The sequence below is a fragment of the Anoplopoma fimbria genome, chromosome 15, assembly GCF_027596085.1.
Source record: "Anoplopoma fimbria isolate UVic2021 breed Golden Eagle Sablefish chromosome 15, Afim_UVic_2022, whole genome shotgun sequence".
NCBI lineage: Eukaryota > Metazoa > Chordata > Actinopteri > Perciformes > Anoplopomatidae > Anoplopoma > Anoplopoma fimbria.
In genome coordinates, this window is record NC_072463.1 from 10,030,487 (window position 1) to 10,055,659 (window position 25,173).

At 39.0% G+C, this 25,173-nt stretch overlaps 1 protein-coding gene across 1 annotated transcript in view; it reads right to left on the reverse strand.

Moving 5' to 3' along the window:
• The window catches only part of nrxn3a (neurexin 3a), a 166,636-nt gene that overhangs the window by 24,825 nt on the left and 116,638 nt on the right, over positions 1-25,173 (reverse strand). The window contains exons 12-19 of the mRNA XM_054613239.1: positions 24,107-24,226; positions 23,688-23,808; positions 23,152-23,412; positions 19,937-20,127; positions 19,069-19,242; positions 13,940-14,059; positions 6,977-7,158; positions 4,111-4,282 (exon numbers count right to left, since the gene is read on the reverse strand). Coding sequence (XP_054469214.1) covers positions 4,111-4,282; positions 6,977-7,158; positions 13,940-14,059; positions 19,069-19,242; positions 19,937-20,127; positions 23,152-23,412; positions 23,688-23,808; positions 24,107-24,226 — 1,341 coding nt within the window. The remainder of the gene's footprint in view (positions 1-4,110; positions 4,283-6,976; positions 7,159-13,939; positions 14,060-19,068; positions 19,243-19,936; positions 20,128-23,151; positions 23,413-23,687; positions 23,809-24,106; positions 24,227-25,173) is intronic.

The window sequence follows — 25,173 nt, forward strand, 5'->3', positions numbered from 1 at the left end:
GTTTAGCCCATATGAGCCATTTTGCAGCTTTAGACCCTTGAGTCTCTATAATTATTCTTATTAGTTAATTTTTTTTGTGTTTATTGTATTGATATGCTTCTTATTTTATCTTTTGTAGGGTTTTATATGTGTCTAAATCTTAAATTCTATCCCAGTTTTGTCTTGCTTTTGTTTGGCCTTTCTGTTTGGCTTTCTGTGGTCATATTGCCTTGTATCTTGCTTTTGATTTGATTTGTCCGTCAAAGCACGTAACATCTGTTTTTAAAGGTGCTGTATATAGAAAGTTATAATCATTAAACTAGCAGGGTATCTCATAAAATGATTGTTGTTTGTTTTAACAGGCTGAATACAAAAAAGGTCAAAGCCAATTACTGTTTTATCTCAAGATTCTAAACAATGTGTAAATCAGTTTTGGTAGCATTGGAAGAAATGCTTTAAGAGAGTTAATCTATTACGTAAAGAACTGTATAAGTCCACATCTTCACCAGAGGAAACAACATCCCGGACAATGTTTATAGGAAAATTCCTGGCAGCTACAATAGCCCTGTTCTGTCATCTCTTTGAAGAATCATATCACATTTCACTGCTTCTGCAACCTGCTTACAAGCAAACTGATCTAAATGTCAAACCATTAGAAAAATAAAGTTAAAGTGTGTACAGATAAAGCTACAACTGCTCTACAGGACTGTGTTTGAGTGCAGCAACTTATACATGTTAAGACATGGTGCCAGCCAGGAGAAGTACATCCATCTTGAGGAATATACATCAACAGTAACATCATCATGATGACGTTGGGATCTCAAAGTCAATGAAATCACTTATGATCAGAAAGCCTGGATGAACAGGGAGCTGAGGGCCCTATCCAGAGACAAAAAGGGCAGGCCACATTCCTTTTATGTGTAACGTATACTTGGCAATAAACAGCTTCTGATTCTGATTCTGATTCTGATTAGCCACAGCTGATAAAAACCTGGATGAGAGTGAGTATGAGTAAAGCTGCTGGGCCTGATTACTTTTCTGGATCTGCACTACGAAAATTCTCCAACCAGCTAGTCGATTTTATATCACTGTAACAGGAGACCACTTTCCTGTATCTAAAAAGTCTTGAGTGTCCAATCTAAGTGACTATCCCCCTGTGGCATCACCCCCATTCTGATGAAGTTGAGAAACATGTTCCCCAGCAAAAACAACATCCCAGCCTGGACCCTCACCAGTTTGCAACAGACAACAGATCAAGAGGATGCCTGTTAGAGCCATATTTCTTTGTTTTGATTACAAATAATATTATTTCAATTTGCTAATATATTTAGGTGATCCAAATATATTCTTTTGACTTATGAATGGATATTGAATTTGTGTACTGAAAAATTCATTTTTTGGAACTATTATTAATCTGATGATGATCAGCTGTGATAAGAGGAAGGGGTGGGAATGAGTCTTTGCTTTTTTGGGGCTTTACTTCGTGTCGAAGGGGGCATCGGTACAGTCTTTGACCTCACGTTAGACTAATAATGTTTTGTTAAGACGGTTGTAATTGGTTTCCACTCCTCCTCCACAATAGTGTTGGGCACCAGAGCTCCCCAAGGCCGTGTCCTCAGCCCCTTCCTGTTTTATTTATCAGCTCCACTTCGTCTAACACACTTTACAAAACATAAATTACATGGAACATTAGTTATGTATTGTGTATTCTATGAGTAAAGGCTTAGCCCCTTAAGAACTGTTGCTATTGGGTTCATCCCTGTGCATATAAGCAATCGTGAAGATCATTTTTGCCCCATTGTGCCTTGCAGGGACCTCCCTTATTTGCAAACTTGTAACCTATAACAGCAGTGTGACATTCTTCTAATCCCAATATGAACCAGCCAGAGAGGCCAACAGCTTAGAGCTTTACCTATACTCATAGAATATAGAGTTACAATATGTATCAAACACTCTATATTGTGTAGGCTTTGGCCCCTTTTAAAGGCTGTTGCTATTGTGTTAAGAGCAGAGCTGACGTAGTCAATAACCAACTGTGACGACAAAGTCTGCAAGTAGGAAACATAGACCAGTTCACAAACCATTGATGCCATTCGTAATGAGGCAGGGAGGCACTGACTTCTGTGAGGCTTCACTCCCTCTGCACTGTAGGCTTGTGTGATGGGGTCACATAAGAAATAGAGACAAATGCTGTTTTGACAGAGCTACGCCTTCCAAGTGCCCTCTGTAATGAACAAACAGTTTGTGCCTTTCTCATGTTTACCGTGCATAGAACTCACTGAGATAAAGTTCACTCTGGGCAAAGTTGGTCGGACACTTTTTCAGCCTAATTCTGATGAGGAGGAGGGAAGAACCCCTCAAGAGAAATTATTGTTTTTATGATGCCAAACAGGTCCTGGAAAAGTGCCTTGGCGGGTGGGGAATAATACGGGAAGCACAAAGCTGCTGCTGGGAGTCTCTTGGCCCCTGTGGGGATGGAGAAAGCCACAAAGGCAGGGCTTCATATTCCTCATCGTCAGCCTCCTCTGCAACGATTGGGGAGGAGGGAGAACCAGGAAGAGAATCAGTTATAGAAGCAGCTGAGCCAGCAGACTGGTCGAAGGCCCCTGCTCGTCACCACAGTTACTCTGGAGCAAGCGAGCACAAAACTGGCAATTGGCCTACCAGGTAAATGCTTGTTTGACACTGAAGAAGAATGAGAGCAGAACTATGGTGGCACGGGTATTGTATGTCGCAAGCCGTGCGACACATACCAGTCCATTGTGCAAATTCTATTTATTTTATTTTTTCACTAATCTGGTTATCTGTGAGGAGAAGCTAAATTCTCCTATGTCGACCTCTTGGATACATCTGCATTTGGATTGAACCACACACAATGTGGCCATGAAATAGAGTATGAAATTTAGTAGAGTATGAAATTGTATTATGATAGCCTTGCTGAAGCATTATAATGCTGCAAAGTTTAAAATTGAATATGAGCTTCCTTCCCTTCCCATATAAATTTCAAGACTAACGAGTAAACTTTGAACATTAAGAGCCCTCATCTTCTGAGATTGATGGAAGATTGTGACCCAAATTCTTAAATGTTTTTCTTATCAAAACAAATAGCAGATTTACATAGTTTTCTATACCATAGTTGCAATATTTGCATTTATTTTCCTATATTTCATTTATCGTCCCTATTAATCTGTAGAAGATGAATCATGTTGGTCCTGTTAGAGCTTATAGAAAATAAGATGATGCATACTTCCAAACATCCACACACAGTCCTGAGCAGCAACCCCACAAAGGTTTTATGACTTCAACATATGTCTGATAGTGGTCATTTTTTTGTCCTTTTTGTGCGTAGGGTGTTGCAATCAACCCCCCCTCACTACCTGTGGTCTATATGTTCAAGAGGAATGTTGCTCTCACTCTTCCCTGCAGTTCGTTTTTCCTATCTATATTTACATCCTCATTGTATGTTCTCTCCCATTCTCCTTCTTCCTCTCTTTCACTGTGCAAAAACAAATTAACTACAAACCAAATTTATATCAATTTTTTTGCTCTAACTGTCTTTAACACCACTTCTTAATTGTTATGTCACAATGCCTTATGTATAATTAACAAGGCACCATGGAAATGATGCTATCCTGAATCCCATCTCAAGTCGACAAGGAAGGTTGGGTCCTCTTGAGTAGTTGTAGGAATATTTCACCCACAAAATGATAATTTAATGTATAAATTGCAGTTCCTGTTGGAGACCAACAGATGTTCAGAGATGACATAATAACTCCTCCTCCCGAAACTCAATCTTAAAATGTCCATCATGTGTCAACTCATTTAAAACACAGTTTGAAAGCTTAGGAGGACTCGTTACATTCAAAGTGAGAACATAAGCAGTTGAACTTAGAATGTGATTATGTTGCTCGTCTGTTTGAAGCAGATGCTGCCCATTGATCTTCTTCACTGCTTCATGAGTTGAAATCCATTGTCTTATCATATAACTTTTTGACACTAATTGTTAAATGTCTAGCAATAGGTTTTCATTGTTAACTAATAGTGTCAGATTGGCTAACAATTAGGGTAGCCATCTTGTTGTACAGTAAAGATGTAAAATAAAGATGATTCATTGATTTATTAGTTTTGTACCTGTTGGGAAGTGCTCATTGAATGACCAGTTATCCACCTGGAGTGTAGCATTGCCACCATTCCTGGTGAAGCGAACGACATGATACTTCCCATCATTAACTGGGGTACTGCTCTCCTGCACACTGATATCCACTGTGCCAATGTTGAATGTCACTCCAATTTTGCCTTGTTGCTGAAATGAATAAAACACGATTAGTCATCTATAATACACAGGCTGGGACTGCACGGTGGAGTGGTGGCTAGAATTGTCGCCTCACAGCAAGAAGAGCCAGGCTTCATTACCAGGTCAGACGGCCCTTCTGAGTTAAGTTTGCATGCTCTTACCGTGTCAGCGTTGGTTGTCCCCAAGTCCTCTGGCTTAGGTTGATTGATTACTCTAAATTGCTCCTAGGTGTGAATGGCTGTCTGTCTCTATGTGTCAGCCCTGTGATAGTCTTGTGACTCGCTACCCTGAACAGGATAAGCATTTAAAGATAATGGATGGATGGATCACTCAAACATTTCAGCCAAACGCAACTCGCTATCAATTTATGTGTTCACTTGCCCTGGTTGAAGAACCTGCAGTGTGTTATGATTGCGTTATTGAACTTTCACTTTATGGAAATAAGATGTTTTCATATCACATTATTATCATGTTAGATGACATTAAATCCTTCAAAGATGAGTTGGGGTTGGTTGCTTTTTTTCTGAGATGGACTGTTATGTAACTGTGAGGTATATTGATAAAATTGTATTTGTAAAAATATTGATTATTAAAAAAATCTAATTAACAAAAAGCAGGATGTTCATAACTGCATTATGAATATCTGTTTGGTAAGTCCCCTAATGTAATTTATTTCTATATTAGTTTTTAGTAACTGTATACTGTAACTTTCCCTTTTCAATTTGTGTAGAGAAAAAAGTCACTATATAAAGTCATTAATATCTTACTGGAAACAAAAATCTAAAATGAAAATAATGAAATCCCATTCTTGAGTGAAGTTTATAAAGAAGAGCACAGCCACTATCAGTCATTCCTCCTGTCCTCCTGGCTGCTTTGTCTCACAAAAGAAAGACCTCAGACACATAGCTTTTGTTTTAGTTTGTTTGTAACTATTAGTCGAGCTAGCGTTCTGTGTAGAACAGAAAGAACATCTCAGCATATCAATAGACTTTAACTATATAGCACCGGGGCCTGTTAAATATCCATTTTCAGTACCCATCCCTAACTTTAGGTGAATAAAAACGTAAAAGGCTCTCTCTAGAGCCAGTGTTCAGTTTGTCCGTTCTGGGCTGCTCTAGAAACATGGCGGTGCAACATGGGGACTCCGTGAAGAGGAACCGCTTCCTATTGTAGCTATACATTTTTTTTTATTACTTTCAGGTCATTATACACTAATGAAAACATAGTTCAATTTATTCATATGATATTTTTCATGTGTTTATATTTCATAGGTTATTGCAACAATTTTTGTGTTGACACCATTTATTACACAGTGGTGCTAAATTTGGTCATTTTTGAGAATTGATAAAAAATCCCTCTAAAGTACCACATTAAGTAACCAAGACCTTGACAACAAGATCCCGAGGGACAGCAGAACGACTTGAAGGAGTCATGCTGTTCTTTGGTATCAACAACTTTTTTAGATTTCAGATTGCATTTTTTGTCTCATTAATCAATTTTGCAGGTTAGTTGGTCATATCATTTGTAGAAATAATAAATTAACCCAAATATTTGAGGGAAAGTGGAAATTCTATGAATAAATCTCACATTAAACAGCAATTGTCAGTCAATGTGACAGTATGCAAATTACAATACATAATAAAGATACATCTTTATTGCCTGACTAAATATTGTTCATGAAAGAAAAATAGCTGATCATGAAGATAGAAATCTTTCTCATTAATAAATAAAGTTGTATATGGTCCTTTTTAATGATCAGACCTACAGTTAATGCAGATCCATCATTTTTAACCAGATGGTGAATCAGGAAACAAATATAATCTAAACCTGGGATAAACTCACTTTTGTTGTGTTATTTGGCCCAGTATAAAACTGCAGTTTTAAAACAAGAGATTTCCAAAAGAGGGGTGTGCAAATTAGCTGAAAGCATAAGACGAGATTCTGTAGGAAGACTTTCACTAGAAACAGGTAAGCCTACGGAAGAGCAAATAGAACCTAAAGAAATATGTTAAACATATGTCTGCAAAAGTTTCTGCAACTTGTGGAATATGAAAATAAATCATTCTGGGGCGCAAAATAGAGGAAACACTTTTCATCATTTTTTAAAACTAAAGCTGCTGTGGGATCTGTGCAAATGGCCAATATTATCCTATCCTTAAAGTCTGAAAGATTTCAAGGGATTGCTGTGGCTGGCACAGTATTTATAGGGATCTATTGTCAGAAATGGAATATGATATTGATAACAATCATTTCTTTAGTGTATATTCACCTGAAACTAAGTTAACTCAGAATGAGCCGTTTATTCTTTTTTTTTTTACTGTTGCCCAAAACGTACAAACCAAACACTGGCTCTAGAACGGATCCTTCGTGTGCGTGTTTTTTGTGTTGCCCACCGTATTTCTCCTCTATTCTAGGCACAAGGGGTTGCAATTCCTACACTGAACCTTTAATGTGCGTCTCTCTTGCCAACTTGTTCTTCCTTAGCTACTTCTCTCTGCTGAACTTCAGAAGATCTAGTTGTGAAACTCCATCCTTCAGTCCATTCTTTCATCTTTTTTAGCCTAATATTTTAGCATCGTGTCAACTGATGCCCGTAGCACACAGTAAAGGTACAGTAGTTAGAAAACTAAACAAAGGAGAGCTGAGACAGTACCAAACATACAAAAATGAGACAAGTAGAGTGTATGTGCGAGTAGAACTTACAATGTGCAGCATGAGATAATCCCCCAGACCAGGTGCGCTTTCAATCCTGACCAGGATGCCATCTTTCAGGGAGGTGCTGAAGCCGACTGTCAGCCTGTCTGTCCTGGTGCTGGGTCTCTCATTAGCTGGCCACTTGTATGTAATGAGGCCCCCTCCTTTGCCAAAGATGTATGTCGTGCCAGCTGAACAAAGCAAGAGGAGTAAAATGAACAAGCAGCTCAACTCTGAACTATTTAGTCATGAACTGATGTCAGGTAATGGTAAGGTGCTGTAACAGGTACAGAAAGTCAGTAAATTCAAGAATAGCAGATATCATAACACTACAGAGAAGCATTTTGACCTGGGGGCCAAATGGTAAATGGTGTTGCATTCGCATTTCGTCAGACCATTAACAACACTGTGTACTACATGTCAACATTCACCCCTTCACATACATTGAAACACTGATGGCAGAGGCTGCCATACTAGGTGCCACCTGACCCGGGGGATGGAGAAGCCAATCTTTGGAAGACGACCCGCTCTACCTCCGAGCCACAGCCGCCCAACCAACCCCAACCCAAGAGCGATGCTGAACAAGTGACTGATACAAGTAACCATTTCATTAGAGAATAATCTTTGTTGTATTTATTAGCTCAGGATAATTATATCCAGAGCATTTCAGCCTAATATATCTTATCAGGCATTTATTTCTATTCATTTTTCAAGCATCCTTTCACATGATTACTTTATCTCTAGTTTTCCTTTCTGGTTTTGGCAGCAGAGGTACATTCACAATGTGTGGTCCATTGCTATGCAAATCCCCTTTTCTACCTACAAATGGTTAACTAGTTATACTAGTCTAATGTTGCATATCTGACTCAACATATCTGTCCTGCGAAAGGTGTCATAGACCCAGTTTTGGTTTTACATTTGATGCATTCAAATCCAACCTTTAAACTCATTGTTTTGCCTTAACTTCCAATGTTTTGCTAATTCTTTGATTACCTCAGACCTTATATCTATCATCATTATCCTTTCGGCCGGTCAGTCTCATTTAATCTTTAAGCTAAGAACTATAGTTCATGTTTATCCGGCAGATGACTACAGATGAATACTATAAACTTTATGAAAATTTGCTTCATCTCTCTGTTTGTCTGTTTTCCGACAAGCACAGCTGCATCCTCTTTCTTCGCTCCAACTTCTCTGTGCTGTACCATCGTCCGTCTTGTGACCTCGCTTCCTCCTCGCTGCCTCATGTGTTTGATCTGGCTCTTTGTCCATGAGGAAATGATGTGGCCTCTCCTCTCGCCTCTGTCTCGCCCACTGTGTGTTCATCTCCCTTCTCTTATCTTCTCATAATAGTGTGCATGAGTTCTGCCGCGTGTGTTGTTGGTCCTCTTTCCAGGCCAGGACATCTTCCCGGATCTATCATACTCATTGATCCTCATTTTCCATACTGTAATTTTAATATGTTGGTCTTTTCTACACATTTCAGAAAAAATAGATGTATATTGCTGTTGCTCTTCCTGAGTTTTCTCCCATTCTTTCCCCATTAAAAGGGTTTTTTGCTGAGTTTTTCCTTTTCTGAAGTGAAGGGTCTAGGAATAAAGCGCGTTGCATGCTGAAAATAGTTGTTGATTAAAGCACTACCTCTATCATCTTTAAAAAAGGAAAAAGTGACTTAAACAATGCACACACACTGCTGAATGCTTTCAAAATGCATAAAAGCTTTGACATGTATGTATCTGTGTGATTGTGTGCTTTGTAACACAGTAACTACAAGAGAGCTCACTGTGTTGACAGATATGCTTTCATACACTCAAAAACCCATGGACACACTGACAGGATGCTTCCATGTGCCCCACCAACGCACCTTACAGTGTGTAGTGATACCAACATGATTCGCCATCTGTGAACAGGAACAACAATACAGCAACACAGGAAACAATACAGCAACACAGGTACAGGGCTCAGAATTGCACCACAGGAATGCATGGTACGGTGCACCGCATGAGACAGGAAAGAAGTCTTCCTCACCGTTTCTTATTTCAATAATAGTACAGGGTCGATCTTTTCGATTCACATGTATGTTGATACACTATGAACATTGTATACTGTTATTATATACATTATATCCAAGTTAGTTGGAGGTTTTGCATTTAACATTATTTCAATTACTGACTAACTTTCCAATATACTAATCAGATGAGGTAGAAAGTGTTATAAGATTACTAAAATGCTAATCACAATTTCTCAGAGCCAAGATAACAGCTTCAAATGTCTTGTTTTTTTCCACAGTTCCACAGTTCCAAAACCCAAAGTGTTAACCTTGGTAAAGCAGCAAATCATCAAAATGGAGTGGAAACTAGTAAATGTTTGGCACTTTTGCAGTATGAAGTATTTGCTTCAAAAGTTGCAGATACATTTTTGACTAATCGGTTCGTTTATTTCCCCAAAAGTAATACACTTTGTATTAAAGTGTTCTTATTCATGTTTGATCTTTTTAAATGCTGAGATAAACATATTTAGCATTTTTGTGAGATTCAACTTTTTATTGCTTTTTTAGAATTTGAATATGACAACACACAAAAAATAAAGAAATAATAATTTAAAAAAAGGACAAGCAGTTTCTCTTGACAGTGTGTAACACAGACTGCCATAATACCACACCAATATTGCACCCCCTCTTAATCCATTGAGCTTCAACGATTATGTCATCTGGAGTGAACAAGAAGGGGACACACATATGTCAAGTGTCATTGTGATCATCTCTACCTATTACTTCATGACAGGGACCCCAGATATTTCTGAAAACATATGAACTATTATTCACTCTGTGGAAAAGCTGATCAAAAGAAGCTGAATTGTGGCCCATGCATCAAACCGGGCCTCCCCAGCCGACTCTTTCCCTGTCTTAGAGTTGCTACGTGAAGTCTCTTTTTGATGGATTACAACACATTTGAAATGCATTTTTCTGTTTTTGTCATTTTTATTTATTTGAAGGTCAGTCACACACATACTGGTATTGAAAAGATGTAGTTTTTTCAAAGCACTTTCGAAATTAAAAGGGACTTCAGGTTTATATGACTGCTTTTATAAATTGATGAAAAAGTATCCATATGCAGTATTATAGGAAATAAAAAAGGCTCTGAGCTGAGGTAAAACCTAATTAAATCGAATCATGAGGCCAGTTAAGATTCACACCTCTAGTTAGGATCAGACAACACAATGATCTGGATGAGAGGTAATGAATGGTATGCGCGTAATGCAATTGTTGAAAGAAAAAAGTTGAAAAAGAAAGCTCTTTTCTGAAAATAATCATGACTGGAATACTCCCATCACAATGAGGTTCAAAAGGTGTCCCTTTGCAATCACCAAAACATTCAACTCTCACATACTAGCATAAAAGGATTAAACACTGAGCACTTTAAAAGCATCTCCAGATGGTAGGAGAAGGGAGAAGGGGGTTCATGGTTTATAAAAAATAGATACAAAAAAATTGTGAGAAAACAATTAAAGAAAGAAAGAAATGAATAAATACAAATAGAAAGGTTAATAATAATATAAGAACAAGTGGGGATGTTATTTTTTACGTGTAAAGTCAATTTGGATAAGTCGGTGCTATTTGTGTGGGCATGTAGTTGCAGCGGCCGATAGCTCCCATGAACTTCTGTAAATTCCTGCTGATGGAAGGTAAAGCCCTCTGAGGCAAATTCGTAATTTGTGATTCTGGGCTATACAAAATAAACTGAATTGAATTGAATTGAATTGAATGTTGCAGCGGCCGATAGCTCCCATGAACTTCTGTAAATTCCTGCTTTAATTTGTTGTCTTTTCTTGTTTATTACTAGAGCATGAATGGCATATGACAAAGATACACTGATCAGTATCGGAGAAGGAAGCATTGGAATTTGATAGAGTGCAGCAGACCTTGAGTTGATCACCTGACCACCCAACCAGACCAGGCGGACAAATCGCCACCAAAAGCAGAGTCTAGGACCTAAGACTACTCCACTACCCTGACTACTCCTGGTTAATGTCCAGTTGCAGAAAGTGAAGATGGATGAAATAGGAAACAAGAGGCCGTTGACTGTTGGGCTCACTTTTTTTTTTTACAGAGACCTGGCTCATGTGACATCCCAGATCAAGCTGCACTTGACAGGCGGACCACAGGAGGACGCAGGAGTTTACAGTAAGAATGTTTGATGCTCAAACAGAGTCAAAGTTTATGGACAGTGATTGTCCTGATGTCAAATGTTTAATGTTTAATGTCAATGCAACCAGGGTTAAAAAAGTACCCTACATTGTAATAAAAATGTTAAGATAGGAGGTGACTTGATGAAAACGATAAACATTAGTTCTTGTTAAAAGCGTGGATAAAAAAGCAATTTCATTTGAAGATTAAGATTTAGTGATGGTTAATAAATAGATTAAAATGGTAGGGTGTAATAAATAAGTTTAAAATGTACTGAAGTACATTTGTTTTATTTTGTAGAGCTCATGTGGTAAAAGGAAGCCCGATTTGAGGATAAAGGTAATACTGGTTGTTCATTGGTTAAGGTAGGTGGGGTCAAAGGTGGCAGGAGGTGAAAGTCAGAGTGTTCTTTTTTATGTTGTGTGGCTTGACAAATGGAGTAGCGGTGAAGATCTGATCGTCATGTGATGATTAGTGAAAGCTTTTTGTAAATAAGTATGTAAAGAAGTAAAGAAAGATGATCCCAAAAAGTCTTATCTGAGTCGCCTACCTTAAACACAGTCTAAAGAACCAAAAAGCCTATGATCCTCTTTTGTAGTTTATTGTTACAATAGAACTTCTTTGGTTGGTGTCTTAGATGATCAACTTCACAGTCTTCGAACATATACTCATTGTACATCTTATCTTCAAGTAACTGGAGATATTTCAACACGTAATTTATCGTAGTTATCCACGTGTTTATGCTAGTATCGTAGTCAACAGAGTGATGTATAAGTATTCATTAGCCAAGAAAATGGATTCTTAGCCACTGTAGAGCTAACACAGCTTACGCTATTGGCATTAAGTCATTGTTTTCGACGTGTGTGCTTGATGTGTGTGGGCCTACTGAGTTCAATCTGATTTGAGTATTATATATTGTTATTTTAAGAATCTAAGGTAAATTATTGAAATGTTATATTTCTATTTCAATGTGCCAATGGTTCAGATGTTGCTCAGCTTATTTTTCAGTGTGCATATTTGGTAATAGGGTTTGAGTAAAGTTGTATGATAATCATAACAGTGCCTCAAGTAACATGACCTCAAGTATTAGTTATTGTAAAGTAAGTGATCCCAAGTTTTGTCAGGACCTTTTCCTGATAAGTGGGCTACATTGTGATGAAGAAAAAAAACATTTTAATGCTGTATATGCAGCATATAAGTGCTGAAACACTGAGTTGATTATTCAGTTAGTCGAGTGACAGACAATGAATGGACAAGAAGGGTTAAAAAATATATATCTGGAATGTGGTCGTGCCTCCTGCCGTGGCCCGGCTGACACCCACTGCTACTACCATTACTGCTCTTATCAAAATTGTAATTCTACTAAATTCATTGGTGCTGTTATTATTAGTAGTCTTAATTTTTTCCTTCATTACTCTGCTTACTACTCTTATTATATGAATCATTTATGTCATATACATTGAATGTGTTGTATCTCTGTTATGCTGCTCATTCTGTACACATGACATCTATTGCATTCTGTCCATCCTGGGAGAAGGATCCCTCCTCTGTCGCTCTCCCATAGGTTTCTTCCTTTTTTCTCCCTGTTAAAGGGGTTTTTTAGGGGAGTTTTTCCTGTGCCGATGTGAGGGAAGGACAGAGGATGTCACATGTGTACAGATTGTAAAGCCCTCTGAGGCAAATTTGTAATTTGTGATTTTGGGCTATACAAAATAAATTGAATTTAATTGAATCTGGGGTCCCAATGTGAGGATTCTTAGTATTTAACTGAATATTTGCAATATTTTGTGACATATATCACTGTAAATAGAATAGTTTAGTGTTTCCGCGGTGATTACTGCAGCACTAATGGCATAAAAAGGAAGCATGGGGACTAGGTGCATCGATCAGCGCCCACAGCTGACCAACCAGCCAGACCTGGTCGACCAAACGCAACCATACTGCCCGGGGGAGGAGAGGGAGGAGAGCCAAGATGGAAGCTAAGCTAACCCAGCTAGGAACTAAGTCTACTCTACTACCCAGCCTAATTCTTGCTTTCTGATGCCTGGTCGCAGAAAAGGAACTACTTTTTGTTTTGTTTTGTTTGTCATGTCTTTCTTGTGTTGCAAATGGGCCACAGCTGTATTTTGTGTCGCAACCCTTTGTTGCATAATGACAATAAATGATCCTTGAATTCTTGTACCCTTGAATATAGGCCTAGACGTCCGGGGGACACATGAGTTATTCTCTCCTCCCTCCCTCCCTGGGACATGAATGTATGCATATGCGTACACTGCTACTATTATTGTTATTATTATTATTATTGGTCACATTTCTTTTACTATTACTGCTGCTAGTGCTGCTTTTATATTCATTGTTTTTCTCCAAAATATTCACCGCTGCTGTCATTATTAGTAGTAATCATTTTTCTATTATTACTTATTACTGCTATTATTTCTTTTCATGTTCTCCCCGTGTCAGCGTGCGTTCTTCCTCCCACAGTCAAAAAACATGCAGCTTGGGTTCATTGATAACTCTAAATTGTTGGTGAGTGTGAATGGTTGTCTGTCTCTGTGTGTGAGCTCTGTGATAGGCAGACGACCTGAACAAACCCGATCATGTTAGATCAGCGGCTAGGATTACGCTGTCAGTACTGATGTGACCCGAGCCTAAACTTCTGTGTCATCATGAAATGCACGTTACCTTATCTTTACTATCAGCACATCAGAGGCATTGAGTGGGTGGGGTTTTCCCCACTCACTGTCGTATATGTGTGACATTAGATATTTAATAGAGAGATCAGTACTCACGGTCATTGCACTGTGTGCCAGTGTAGGAGGTCATGGAGCAATCACAGGTGTAGTTCTCCCACTGCTGGATACAAATACCCATGTTTGCACAGGAGTCCTCCTGACAGGTGGTGCTGGGACCTGTAGAAATCAAGCCATCCCCAGAACCACACACACACACACACACACACACACACACACACACACACACACACACACACACACACACACACACACACACACACACACACACACACACACACACACACAGAGAACTGGGTGTTATACATAACAATAATCAGTACATGAGTGAAGCGAACCCAGAGCGTACTTTGAAGGGACACTACTTTGGTCTTTCATCAACACCCTCTTGACTGAACTGTTTGTTCTCAATCATTGCTGTTGGTGTCTAAAAAATATGGCTTTGGTTTTGTAAGATATCCCGCCGTTAAACCACTCCAAATATGGAATAATATAACATAGCATTTTAAATGAATAAGCTAGAATGGCACTGTGCAAATTATGAATCTAAACCTGCATGGGTAAAAATTGAGGAGATAATTGCAGCACTATCTCGGGTTATGGACTTGTTATCATGAAAACCTAAAACTATACAGAATAAAGAACACTCTCATTGGGCATGGGCAAGGACACACACATGTCTAGGGATTTCTCAATACAAACAAAGCTACTCCTCCATTTGGAATAACCCCTCTCACCTGGAAAAAGCATATCTATAGGATACATGGCTGGCAAAAGGAATAGATGTTGTCAAACATTTCTACAGAGATGAATCGTTTCGATCATTAAAGGACCTTAAAGAACAATTAAACTTAAATGAGAAGGGTGATTTTTGGAAGTATTTACAGTTGAGGAGCAGGGTCAGTTTTTGGACTGAAAGAGAAGAGAAGGAAAACTGTTTTTAAATGCTTCCCATATCTTACTCTCTACTTCAATATTTTATAGAAAAATGTCAAATATTCAAACTAGAATGCGCAAAGGCCTGAGACTGAAATGGCAATGAGAGTAGGGAAGATGTATGGCAAGAGATTGTAGATCAAATGTAGGATGGGCTACAAGGGATGCAAGTTTATCCAATTTTACATAGATATTATTGTACACTCCTGAAACTTTTCAACAGGGCTTAATGCAGGATAGTAAATGTTGGGAATGTATGATATAAATGGGCATATTTCTCCTTGCCCTGTGGGAGTGGGCCAATGTGCTGCCTTTTTGGAAGGTGGTACTGAAGAACGTAGAAGGGGGATCAGACTGCCTTTACCAAAATCCAACAATTATGTCTACTAGGAGACAAATGACTTTTACCACCTTGCAGCTTGTAGCTGCCTTTAAATTAAGTGTATTAAGTATATTCATTTAATTACTATGTATAATGTTAATATTAAGTAAATGTTCATTAAGTACATGTCCCTACAGTGTTACACGCCAGGAGAAATTACTGTTGGAACCATTCTTTCCCCCAAACACCCAGACTGTTTTCCAGTCCAGAAAAGCGTCACTGACCGTCGATCAACGGGGCTACAAGTGGTCAGCCGGTTCTCTTTTTTGGCCTCTGCAGTCTACTCAGTGGCTAGATTGAAGAGGGTTGAGCTGTGATTTGTCAGTACATAGTATGTTCAGCCGATATTCTGTGATCCAGTCCCAATAGTGCTCACGTTGGTTCAACCCGTGTACAATGTTTTGTTCATCGTGTACTAAACAAAACCATAATACAAAATAACATCTATTTGTAAAAATGACGTTCTACAAACTAAAAGCATTAAAGACGATTCAAAATTAGTAGTCCTCTCAGACATCTGACTGTAACGAATCAAACTCTTGTAGCGGGCGACCCGAAAATGTTTGAATGGCAGTGTAAATGATGGGTGTATTTTATATTTTCCAAATTGTTTTCTGTTTCATACCTACCCTGTTTAAATGCTATGTGTTTCATGATGACCTTGACGAAGGCCATATAAGCCGAAATGAGTTTCATCTCTGCAGACTTTTTCCTTCTCCATGCACTTTGGAAGTAGGTAGTAGTTGTGTCTGATGTCTCTACTCTGCCTCTGCTTTTGTAGTTTTGTGAAATTTCTAAATATATCTGCTTTAATGTTGCTCTACAAATTGTCACAGCATGCTGACGGTCAGTCTGCATCAACTCATTTAACTCAGGTCAATGTGCTGATTGGAGACTTACCTGGTAAACTAATGCAAGCTTCTCTGTTAAAGAGGCTGTTCAGGACCAAGTGAACTGCTGATGAGTTGGAGGAGTCGATGCAGGAAAAGCCTGCAGCTGACTCGCTGATCGGGTTCAGGATTTAATTTCTGATGTAACCACAGTGAAAAGCTTATTCATGTTACTGCTGGTACCGTGCTGTTAAATGTTTGCAACAGTGCAGTATCACCATCTAGTGACCGTACTATATATAGCTGACTCAACTATCATTAATGGGGTGGAAACACAAATCTCTTTATGCAATGAAAGCTTGTAATGAAAAGTAGGCCATGCATGGCGATATAGTCAAATGACCAATCAACTTATCATGATACATAAGCAGAAACAATAAAGAAAATAAATCACAAGAGCACACGTAAAAATGAGACAGAATGCAATGGAGAAGACCAACAGTGTGATTGATGAGATTTTATTTTGAAAAATAAATAAGTCAACCATTACTTTCTTGCAGTACATACAGTACAGTGAACAGCATTGTTTTCTAAAACCCCATTCAGATTGTCACAGCGAGGAGGGCATACAGTACACAGCGTTATTGTCTATTTTGATTTAAATGAAACAAAAACTAACATGTATTTGTCTGACATGGAGCTCTGTAAGTTAATGTAAAAAAACAAAAAAACATACAGTACACTTAATGTCCAACTGAATGATATGGCAAGAGTAAACATCTGTGCAGAAAATGATTTCCATGCAACAGGTTGTGGACGCCCAGAACCTTAAGAGGATGACAAAAAAAACTACAAAAGAATGAGACCTGCACAGGAAGATGGAAACATTTTGTCCACAGTGACAGCTTCTTGCAAAATGTTTCAACAGCCCCTTTTGATCTAGCTACAATGTGCATGAACAATTGGAAACCAACACAAAACAAAAAATCATTAGGCAAGTTTTGCTTTGTAAAAAAAAAAAAGGTGCATCTGGGTATGGCCTGATAAAAATGTCCAATGCTGCTGTGACGTTATGGCCTGCACCAAACCTGCACATCCATATTCATTGGGTTTTTATGAGGCAACCATTTTTTTTTGTTTTTACATTGTTAGTTTGTTCTACTTCCCTGTAATTGACCATTTGCTAAACGCCTACCCTAAACAGTGAGGCCAGAAGTTAAGGCTTTACTTTAAGGCGTTTCCGTCTTGTGTCTGACAGAAAAGGTCACGCTTCTCACTATAAAGAAATGAATCTTGGTCTGTGTGTATGTTGGTGTATCCTCTGCATGTCTACAGAACAGTTCATCCGATCCTAGATCACGCTGGGCGGGTGAGTTTAAGTCCGCTTTTAATGGAAGGGCCATTTGAGCAAATAACTTCTTAAAGGTTTTGTGTTCCGAAGCCTTTGAAATGCACCATTGTGTTAACAAGCTATATTTATACACTTTAACACAACAAGATATGATTGTCTACACCTAATAAGTCTCATTTTGGCGCGTTAACATATAAATACACGTCAAAGCCAATGGGTTGTTTCATATCCTTCTAAATTTGCTACTAACATTGTGGGCTTAGCTGTGGCCCCCCTTGAGTGCCTGTAGTTCACTTTATTTGCCGAATCTCTACCGTAATGAGTCATTTACCCTAGTGTGGTTGTTCAACAGTATTGCTGCACCCCTCTTTATAAATATGTATGAGTGCATTAATTCAAGGCATTAACAATTAGAAAAAGTACGGTAATGTGTCAATTTTCGATGTGTTTATGAGTAGAAAAATAACATGTTAACACACATTTTACTGATGTATGAACACAGAAGATTGCGTTATTCACTCAAACGGCATTCCATATTATTTTTACATTTTTAACTACAGCAGTTGTATGTTGGGCTCTGAGCACTGCCAAACTACGCCTGACCTACACTTAAAACTGTACTTGAATGCGTCATGTATAGAACCTGTCGGAGGACTGAAATTGCTGCAGGTTGTGTAGATGTTTTGTGAGGGTAGAAGTTTATCTGCTCTGTCCTGTTTTGTATTGAGTTCTGGGAAGTTTACCTGAGACAAAAGTCATGGGTTAGTCCTCATCCTCAGCGTTTTATCATGTAAAAGTGAAACATGAATTGAGTATTCAACACATGAAAGTCACGTATCATATCATACTGTAAACATGAAAATTTAAGATGTTTTGATATTTGTCACATGTTTATGAATAGTTTTATGTTACAAAGAAGCAGTCTTTCTTATAATACTGCACATTTATCAGTACTAACTATCTACCCTGAAATATAAGATCAGTCCTGTGTTTCAATGTCATCATGCATCATTACCTGGTTTTGATGCAGGTTTTAATATTCCTGGGCCCTTATATCATTAGCAAAAAGCTTCTTATTATGCAGCACTAAGTTCACATGACATTATTCATTTAGCCATCAACATCTACAATAAACAATGAGATGCTGCTTTTGTATACTCCTGTCCAAAGTCAATGATCCAAGTTTTTTTAAATATTAGAAATATCTCATTTAATTTTGCACTGAATTTGAATGTATCTCTGTACAATCAAATGAATACGGCTTTGTATCTACACACCTGAACCAGCTTTTTTTTCCCGATAATATTGCTTAAGACTCACAAAATTCCAAACAAAAATGAAACTTTACAAAAGCAGAAGAGATAAAAATTGAATAAAAAGTTACTGCGCTGGCAAAACTGCTCTGACGGGGATCGCAACAGCGCTGTCGGGGTGGCCAATGTGGCCGATAACATGTGGCAGTTTCGTGGGATTGTTTAATGTTGGGCCTGACTCTAGTATTGTGTAAGTGAAGCTACAAGTAGAGTTATTAAAATGGAGGGGCTTCCATATGGATGCAGGGCTGTGGAGCTACTGTTTGCATTAAGCAGGAAAAAAGGGCTGCTGGAGTTGGAGTTGAAGTTTGAGTTGTAGAAGTCTAAATCGGGCTCAGATTTGAGGGACGGTGTACCTTCGCATCCACGCTCAATCTGCCCGCTGCGAAACAAGGCATCATTGAGGAGATCAGGCAGTCGACCGTTGAGGTCCACTGATGCCAAACAGCCCTGGTAGCCTTCTCTGGAAGCCACCAGTTTAGGCAGGTTGCTATACATGCCTGGTCCCAGTCCTGCGATGAACAGATCACCTGCGGTGTAGACAAGAAAGAGACACTGTAGGAGGATCTTATCTTATATGCCTATGTTATAAAGGCTCTCTTTATCATTTTCTTACAGATCTGTGCCTTCTTTATTAGTCATGCTATAGTTTACTCTGAGGTATTTTAACAAGTATATAGTATATGTAGTGAGTTATAGTAAACAACTGCAAACCACAACCCTTACACACATTTAAAACTCAGTAGAATGTAAACATTTGGCGATCCAACTGCCCAAAGCCAGTGTTGAATTGGTACCAGTTTCTGATTAGTCAGATCCAAAACACATACGTTTGTAGGCAGCCTGTCAACGGCTTTTTCACTTTAAAAATCAACACAGCAAACATTAAGCTTGTGCTTTATTATCCTACTTCCTAAATGACAGAATTTGTGTCAATGGTTATTTTCTCTCTTAAAAGATATCTTGCTCCTCCAGATGCATAGAATGAGCTCTCAATACCTATTACAATACCTTAACTATTCCTTTAATGATAGCTGTGTACGAACATGTTCCCATGGTTAATAATAGTGTAAGAAAAATAACCTTTACCTTGGAAAGACATAAAGATAATTGGGGGCATGTATGAAGCATGCCGTCAAATAGACAAACAATGTTAGTAACTCAACAACATGCTGGACACAGAAGGAGGTGTAAACATGTGTGTCAGTCATATCATTAGCATACCTTTCAGGTCCAGATTCTTGGCCCCATTGATACTCTGACTAGTGGCTGTAGCATCGACTTTCAGTGTGTGGGTGTTGCTGTTGTCTCGGGTGATGGCCACATTGTGCCACTGGTTGTCATTCAATGCCCTGTCACTTTTGCCCTTGATGAGGTTGGGCCCATTTCCAAGGTCAAAAACATAGTGGATATATCTGTAAGAGGAGAGTTATGAGAGTTACAGATTTCCTCAGACATCTTCAGCCTTCTGCTTTTAAAGCTATTCTTTCAAATGTTCACAAAGCTGGCAGCCCTGAACCAAAAGGTGGGCAATTTTTGAAAAATAGAATAAAATACATTAAATAAAATCAGCTTTGGCTCAGGAGGTACAGCGGGTCATCCACTAATCAGAGGGTTGGCGGTTCCATCCCCTGCTCCTCCATTCTGCATGTTGAAATGTCTTTGGCAAAACATTGAACCCACAAATTGCTCCCAAAGGCTCTGCCGTCATTGTGTATGCTCCTGAATGAGCATCAACCTCAACGGCGAGGTACCTGAAGTGTATTCCCATTCATATTTTCAATTGACCAACATGGCGGCAAGTTTGGATACTTTCTCTTATATTACAAAATAGTTTACGGAATGTTTTTCTAAAACAGTTGAGGCAAGAAGACGTGAAGTTTCTGACAGCACGTCGCTTGAGTCAGTGAGTAGTTCCTTCTGTCTTGAAATAAATATGTATACAGTCTTGTACCTTTTTCATTTTCCATTTTTTCTTTTTTGTGTCATGATATTAATTAATAGTGTAGCTGGTTGGCTCAGTTCTATGCTTAAAACTCTTTATATAAGGATTTTCAGAAACATTATGGGAGTGAATGAATGGGAATTCCACTGTAGTTGATTAGATTCTGATTACCAGGGTGGCACCTTGTATTGCAGCCTGTGCCATCAGTGTATTTGGGATTACGGTGTGTGTGAATGGGTGAATGTTGACATGTAGTGTAAAGCACTTTGAATGGTTGGAAGAGTAGAAAGGTGCCTTATAAATATAGAGTCCATTCACCATTATTCTGTAGTACTGCATGTATCTATAAAATGCACATTTCTTAACATTCCATTGCGAACTTAAACAGCTTTCTTCTTTTGCGAGGTAGCTGGATAACATCCATCCATCCTATATCAGTAACCGCTTATCCTTCTCAAGGTCACAAGAGGGGCTGGAGCTGATCAGTGGGTGAAGGCCGGGCACACCCTGGACAGGCCAGACTGCAGCAGGGCTGACACGTAGAGACAGACAACCATTCACATCTAAGTTCAATTCACAGTCATCAATCAACCTAAGCTGCATGTCTTTGGACTGTGGGAGGAAGCTACACCACCGTGCAGTCCTAGCTTGATAACATCTGCTTGTAAATTATGTTGCAGAGAACGGCAAAAAGTTGAAATATTTTAATTTCGGATGGCAACGGTTGCCGGTGTTCTCTGCTGGCCTTACCTGATTTGAATGTACTGCCCTTGTTCTCGATATCTGGTTTGCCATCTACCATCTGCCTGATTCAGTGTGAATGCAGCATAACACATTTGCTGAGAATGATGTAGTGTATCATCAAGTCGCTGCAGAAAAATGATTATTTGTGTAACTCGAGTCAGTCTGAAATGGGTTCGTAGCAAATTGTTATTCCTATAAACTGCTCTGCCATTCAATAATATTCAAAATATCTCTCAACTGCCCCAGCATGAGAGGGAGGAGAGCCGATATTGAAGGCTATTCAAGCACCCAATCTGCTCCTGGCTAACGTCCGTTCTCAGGAAAACTCAGGCTAACCAGCAACATGAGGCCGGTGACTGTTGTGCTCACATCTTTACAGAGAGCTGGCTCCATCGTGGCATTCTGGAGGACACAGGACTCCGGCGTTTACATCATGATGCTTGGTGCTTAAACATAGTCAAGTTAACGGACAATGTTTCTCCTGATTTTGTTACGTTAAGATGCCGTCCATATTATCAACCCAGAGAATAGTTTTGTTGCTGCTGTTTGCTTTACTTTGTTTTCCTTGTTGCTAATGGGCTACCAATGCATTTCATTATGCAACCCTGTGTTGACACAACTTGACTTCTTAAAAATTCACCAGTTTAGATTTTTTGATTGTTATACTAATTCATCATTATCATATTCCCTATATTATGATAATCATGGTTTCATTTTCCGGATGGTGAAAAAAGTAGCACAGGCAGTGCAGTCACAACTTGCAAATTTCCCGACTTTTTTGCCCAGCATAGCACATGACAATTATTGTGATTTTGGTAAAAGCTTGATCTGAGACATTGCCCTGTCTCTGGTGAACTGTGACTCATTCCGCAGACAAGCGCGAACTGTGTGGGAATGTGCAGCAATTGTGGAATGATGCTGATAAATGCAGGTAAACCACGTCCCTCTGCAGACAGTAAACAAGCATACATTTGACATAAAACTAAATACATGGTTAAAAACTTTGAATAACACCATTATCACCTACTGAAACCTGTTTTCATTCCCTCTTTCTCTGAAGCCATGTGTTCAAAATCTGCAGCATTTTGTTTGGTGATCTGTTAGTTACTTATTACACTGTGTGTGTGTGTGTGTGTGTGTGTGTGTGTGTGTGTGTGTGTGTGTGTGTGTGTGTGTGTGTGTGTGTGTGTGTGTGTGTAAGACCTAGTAATAGAGAAACTCAAAATAACTTAAATCTGCAATAACTGCTTTAGGCCACTTGGAGGCAGCAGAAACAATCCTCTTTCAAGTTAATATGGCCAAAATGTTAACAAATGTTTGCTTATTCACACATTACAGAGCAACTTGATCATGTATTTGGGGTTTGTGGCCACCTGATGAATAAAGCTCCATTATTCATGCTGGTGTAAGCTCTTCTTTTGGTTGCTAACTGTGTCTGTCAACTGTTGATGAGTAAAGTGTAAAGTAGGTTGTTATTGTTGTTTCATTGAAAACAGATGTCAGGCCTGATGCAATGGGAGATGTGTAAAGGAGCAGACAGTCTAACACTGAGATGAATCTCTATAAAGCTTCGTAATGCTGCTCGGAGCTGCAGATTCAGCTGAATTCTTAGTAGGGTCATCAATACGAGCAACGTCATCCAAAGTATTCGTGATAGCTTCAAGTTGGTAATCATATAATGCTACTCCTAAACCTTCAAGATTGAAATGTGCAAAAGGTTTTAAGCATCCTTAAAAAAATGAAAACTTACCCTTTTACCAGTTCTACAGCGATAAAATCGTTGCCATCTCCAGAGTTGAAGATTATGAAGCCGTCTGGGGAGGTGGTCTTGAACTGGAAGAAGAGGTGCATGGATGTGTAGGCCTGCAGGGTGGCCAGGCTCAGATAGCTGCTCTTGGATTTGAAGGTGACAGGGTCGGCGATGATAGAACGAATCCCAAAGCGTGCATTGAGCTCGCAATAATCAATGTCACCATTCTTGCACAGGTCGATGTAGAGCATGCCGTTAAATCTGAAGAAAGGACAGGAACAGGCACTTGACTTCAAAATAAGGTTATTCTTGTCCTTTAAAGCCTGATAAACCATATTTGGTTCAGCCTGACAAAAAGGATAATTGAAAGTGAAGAAAACAGTTACGGGTTTGGGAGAGCTAAATAAATCTCGGATAATAAAGCAATTGACTGTTTTAGCTATTTGTTGCTGCAATTAGAATAATTATTAGTAGAAACATTAAATATATACTAATATACATTTAAAGAGTAAAGTAAAAGTAGGTTATCTGAGTACCTAAGGCTCTGCAGATGACCAATGAAGCTGGATGGGATGCTGGAAACAAATCGACGCTCTGTCATGATGCCCGTTTCGATGTTGTGGAACTCCAGGCGAGTGTGGTCGCCCACCATTTGTCCTGAGGACGGGGAGGTTTGAGGGGATGGGTTGAAAAGAAAGACAAAAACGAAAAGAAAAGAGAACACTGTCTGACACTAACACAAAAGGGCTGATTTAAGGAGAAAATTACATTAACAGTATTAGATGGATGCAAGTGCCATCAAAGCTTACATATCTACATGCTTTCTTTGTAGCAGAGTTACATACTGATTCTGTCAGTCTCTATGGCAACACACCACAGCATTGTGTAATACCACTGACAAGGCAGCACTAAGAGCATTCCTTCAAGCATGAACCGAGTTGATGCAGGTAAGTACCTTCTGCTACATCATCGTCAACAGTTAGCTTGTAGGTTTTGCCGCGACGCACCACTCGCACTGTATGCCATTCATTATCATTGAGCTTTTGCCCGGCATACAGGGTCTCCGGTCCCTTGCCTGAGAACAATGGTCAATCACAAAGTTAAAGACATCCTGAGGCTAAAACCAAACCGTTGTTTTCCCAACTGTCAGCCTCGAATCATTGGCAGAATTCTCAAGCAGCTACGCTTAGCTTGAAAATGGCTTTAATAATAGTTCAAAAAAAGTTCTTATGCCTTCGGGAAACAAAGGTTTGGTTTAGTCAGTGAAATACACAGAGAAAAAACACACAAATACTTGACATCTATAATTCTAATAGAATACACCTCACCACTATACTGCATGGCTCTCTAATAGAAAGGGCAACTACAGTAGGACAAATTGCTTTTACTCATCATAGGCGTTCAGAAATTCTTTCCTTTCACTTTTCCCTTCCTCTCTCTGCATTACTTTTTCTGACGATGAAATCCAAACCAAAACCACAAAAGTAACCTCAGCCACATCAGACACCAGTCCATTAAAATAATATTCTTGCCTTTTTGTTACATATTTAATCTTTTTTGATCCTTGACTTGATGAAACACATCTATTTTCTCTCATTTAATGAGAGGTTTACCGTGCGGAAATACATGTTGACGCTAGTTTATATCATGTAAATACTCAAGGGGATGCTTAAAGAACTCCAAACTAAATGACAAAATATGTAGTTTTTTAGTTTGATATAAAACCTGTGAGAGCAAATCCATGTTAATGTCCAGGAGGACAAATGAGATGAATTGGCGTGAAACTCAAACAGCCTCAGATGAATATTACTATTGCAAACGCTTTCACATTACTGCACGCAGAATATCTCTGCAGGCGTGGGAGAAATTGAAGGCTGGAAGAGGAAAAACAGCTTGAAAAACATGCTTGAGCGTGTGGAAGGTCCCTTGGCACGACTTCCAACACTGCTCTTTAGCTCGCAAAACTTTAACCTACTCGCAAGCAAGTCCTTTTTCTTTTTGACATTAAGTGTATTTCATTGG